This window comes from Leiobunum rupestre, chromosome 4 (assembly GCF_980474605.1).
Source record: "Leiobunum rupestre chromosome 4, qqLeiRupe1.1.hap1, whole genome shotgun sequence".
Taxonomy (NCBI): domain Eukaryota; kingdom Metazoa; phylum Arthropoda; class Arachnida; order Opiliones; family Sclerosomatidae; genus Leiobunum; species Leiobunum rupestre.
Window position 1 is genome coordinate 37,335,589 of NC_143387.1, and position 4,677 is coordinate 37,340,265.

Consider the following 4,677-nt stretch of genomic DNA (forward strand, 5'->3'; position numbering starts at 1 on the left):
TACTATGAAACATTCCGAGCTACTCAGGCCAATAGGTATTTTAGGACAAAATGGAGACGAGAATCTCGGACCAAATATGTCTTCGAATCCAAAACGAATTAAAAAATTATAGAAAACACCCAGAATTTTTCACAGTAGCCCTTGTTTGGGGGCTCATCAGTACTGTGCAGAAAGTATGCGCGTGCGACTAACAATAAGAAATGAGAAGATAACTATTAAAAATTTCCAAATACGTTGCGTAGCAACCGAAATCTGGAAAGGGGGAGAGTGTTGGATAATATTCAGTTAATACGAATCACCATAAACTGGATGTTTTGAAGTCCATTGTTGTACGCGTTGGTTGAAAGAGAAAATTGCCTGATTCACAAACATTTAGAGCTCTCAGAGGTTCAGTTTTAATGCTTTATTTTATACAAGACGTGTTGGTCTTAAGGGAATAAAAACGTACTGATTTATTACATAAAACTACTTTTAACACTATTTTAAGCGATGTCTTATATAAAAATTATAAACCAAAGTTCTTTAGGGAAAATTCAGCGTAAACTGAAACGCGAAACCTTTTTTCCCGGCTATTGTATAATTGAATTTCAGACTAATTAGACTTGAAAGGATCTTCCCCTCGATAAATGTTTGCCGTTCTATTAGTAGAGCTCGGCCCGAACTGATAAACTATCCGTAAAATTTTCGATTATTCATAAAAATTTCGGTTAACTGTTTCTTTATGGATATTATTCGAATAAAACGAATTAATATGCAAAAAAATAATTTTTTATTCAGATAATTTTCGGTTATGGATAAAAACAAAACGGATATTTATTATCGAAACCCCGAGCTCTTATCTATTAGTACGTTTTACTTACATTGTTAGTTTATTTTTTTAATGGTAAATAAAATTTATAAGAGAAATATGGACAGCTTTTATTAGAAGGTTTTGAGAAAGGCACTCAAGTTTGGGAAATAGAAAATAGTTTTGTCACGCTATGTTGCCGGTGCGACGAAGTAACAAATGTACGACAAAAATATTGGCTCATTTGAGACAAAATTGAGAATTTACTGTTTGTTTTTGTCATCTTCTTTTATTGTGGGATGGGTTGACTGCATCACGTCATCGTAAGCTGGTGGCAAATCCTAAAATTAGAATAATAATTCGGTTATTAAACTCCAAAAAGCTACTTCGAATTATCAAAAGCTCAAAAACTTTTAACATCCTTTTTACGTCAATGATTAAAGAGACAACTTTACGATAAGGGATTGATCAATATATAATTTTTTGTTGACCTTGAAAAATTCGAACTTTCTGTCTTCTATTAGTTTTTTAGTATTTTACACCGTTACATAAACTAGTTACTCTAGATATTTTGCTTATTAATATTTATTAATGTACATGTAGTAGAATTATAGAATAAATAAAGCCTTTCTTATTGCTAACATTAACTGCATTACAGCCAATGTGTAAAGTACAATTCAAAATTTTTTATCGATATATTTTACCATACACTTAACATGGGTAACTTTCACCTCAAATTACTGACGTCAAACTTTCATTGGGTATAGTGTCAGTCCATGGGAAATCGACCACTTCCTGGAAATGGCAGCGATTTTCCTTTATTTTCTAATATTGTTTTATAAGGGGCACATAAATATAACGAAAATAAATCGGGGAATTTTCAAAACCTTGTGCAAATTTTTCTGAACTAATGATATTTTCAAATTATTAAATTTATATTTTTAAAATGGTATATAAATATTTTATTTTAAAAATATTTTGCGTCCGAAATGACAATTTGATTTTGTATCTCGAAATGTAACTACCTCTGTAAAGTCTATGGCAAAGTCTGATCGACAAAAAAATTGCACCGAACCGAAAATCAAACATATTGCGTTTTGTTTACAATTCTAAAAGTCAATAACGTTAGCTCTATTGCAATGATCTTTATTTCAGACGCGAAATTTTCTAAATGAATAAAATAAATATTTTAAAATGATTGGATAGAATTGATAAAATGAGGTCTTTCCCCGGATCCAACACCCTTGGACGAGAATAAAATATTAGGTAATTGTGCTAACGTTAATTAATTTGATTTTCGATGTATATGAAACCGTTAGGAGTAGTTAGTCATTCACAAAACAATTAATTTATAATCCAAATATACTGCGCAACTTTCTTTTCCAGTATGCCAACTGTATGTTTTCATTAATCTAGATACTACACTTTGATCTTTGCCAAACGTATGAGAAGGTCAAAAATCTCAGCTCAGAAGATTTGAAATTGAAAATTTGGTTTTCATTAGAACATGGAGACTGATTAGTTCTGGTTGTACGTTAAGTTGCATTCATTTTGGTGGGATAGTCTTTGAGAAACAGCGTTACAGACAGAGCGCCATTTGAATCGTTAATTTTGGAGCTTGGGAAATGCGCATTTATTTATGTATTTTAACCTTAATACGAAAGTATTCCAAATGTGGATGTCCACGAGTCACAGTTCGTCAAAAGCATGTTTGAAAAGATTTTCCATATTTCGTAAATTTGAATATTTTCCCGAAATGGCTACGACTCTATCTGGCTTGTAGTAAATTTGGCGCAACTTACTGTGAAGTTAGATTCGAAGTGCAGCTGGTCGTGGGGTATATCCTCTTTGTGTTGCCCGTAAGATGGCGGTGACGACGACGTGCTCGGTCTCTCTTCGTTCGAGATGAGTGCCTTGTTGCTATGCATCGAAACCGGCGACTTAGACTGCATCACGGGGCTCATTCCCGCCACTTGCGCCAGTTGAATGTTGGGGAACTGGCCTCCTTGTCCCAAATACTGAGGATTCAATTGCAACGACGAAAACTGCATCGGCAACAGTTGGCAAGGGTATCTAATTTGCGGTTGCGGGACTTGCTCCTTCAATTTCATTGCGAAGAAAAATATACACAACAGTTAATACGTTTTATTTCGGCAATTTAAAAATACAGGGCGCTTCAAAAGGTTATGCAAAATTTTTAAGGAGTTGTAGGGGATGAGTTGAGAAGTATGTCTGTTTTTTCCCCATTTTCCTACGATGAGTTAAAAAAGCGCCAGAAAGCTTCAAAGTGTGGCCTACTAGCCCCTAGAAGTAGGCTGCAACAAGCGCAAAACCCAGCAGCAGGGACTTTAAATACTGTTTAAGTTTACTTTTTTTTACGCTGGTTACCTCGATTTGTTTATAAAGTAATTTTTTACCTATCACACGAACCCAAACCTTAATATTCGCATTTTCCTGCTGCTTGGTTTTTCGTTTGTTCCAGCCTACTTCCAGGGGCTAGTAGGCCACACTTTGAAGCTCTCTGTCGCTCTTATAACTCATCGTAGGAAAATGGGCATACTTCTCAACTCACCCCCTACAAATCCTTCAAATTTTGGCATTACCTTTTGAAACGCCCTGTATATATTTCATAGCCCAAGAAACAATCCCTACAACTATGCTGAGACACAAACTGAAAGTTATATCTCCGTTTTTTCTTTAAAGTAAATATTTAACTATTTTAATTACCAGGATCGTAAAACTCGAAGTTTTTCTTGTTACGACTAGAAAATGATCTAACCTGAGTTTTATGACACGACGTACTCGGAGATCTAGGGTTCGGCTATAGCGGCAATTGGGGCAGGGGCCTCAACTGATCCTCAGTTTAAGCCCGGCCCTCCACGAACCTGATATCGTTCCTGAAATCGCACGATTGTAAGTTATAGACTAATTTGGTATTTAGGAGTCGAGCCCCTGCCCCTGAACGCGAATGATAACCACGAGCTATACATCGCGTAACTATTTATTCGGTAAATCGAATGTCTTAAAATGGATTTATCAGTACCTCTCTCGGTGCCGGTGATTCAACCATGCGTACTTGACCCCTAAATTAAGAATTTTGAAAGGATGAGTGCTTTATCCTCTCTTGGCTCGCCACGTTTGGTACATACCGTCTTCCGCATAAACGAACGAGTAACAGAATACCTCCCATCACTATTCCACCGGCCAAAATTGGTACGAGTGTGTTGATATAAACCGTATGCCCGGTAGAACTTCCCGATCCCTCTATGTATGAAAAACAATAAATAATTTTTTGAATTGTCCAAAGCGTAATTTACAGTCATAGCCTACCACCATGTTGTCTAAACCTTAGTCCCTTGGATGAACTGCCTTGATGCATCTGCATGCTTCGTCCTGTAAAATCAAAGAATAATTGACATCCCACTTTCCCACCTACGGTTGAGATAAAGTTAAATACCCAAGCAGAGAGACTCGAAGTTTTGGTCATACTGCTCGGGTCCTTCCGTTTCGCAGGAAACTTTGTTGCAAGGCGTCTGCATACACTGTCCTCCTCGACACGTTCGGTTGCATTTTGAGGCGTGAATCCCGTCTAGAAATTAATTATGAAACATCGTGACGAAGATTAAATTTATATCTTACAACTTACCATCTTCGCAGATAAATATGTACTCTGGATTTTTACATTCGTAAGTGCAACCATTCTTCTTGATGAGTGGTTTGAAACACTCCTGAAAACTCTCTATGACACCTATTGAATCGTAGCCGCGTCATTAATTTCTCGAAATTAAGGTACAATTAATACTAGTTTTTAACCGGCGAAATTTCCGTCCGAGTGCAACCCGAAATGTTTTTGGTCCGAAGGCAATTCAAGTCACGACATAATCGTTACA

The 4,677-nt window shown here is 36.3% G+C and overlaps 1 protein-coding gene across 1 annotated transcript; it reads right to left on the bottom strand.

Annotated features, from left to right (window-relative positions):
- Positions 1-1,050: 1,050 nt before the first annotated feature.
- On the bottom strand, positions 1,051-2,898 carry LOC149947632 (uncharacterized). The gene is made up of 2 exons (XM_090170920.1): positions 2,590-2,898; positions 1,051-1,128 (listed from the first exon to the last, which is right to left on the bottom strand). Exons 1-2 carry the CDS (start codon positions 2,896-2,898, stop codon positions 1,051-1,053), a joined length of 387 nt encoding a protein of 128 aa, XP_090027046.1.
- Positions 2,899-4,677: the final 1,779 nt, after the last annotated feature.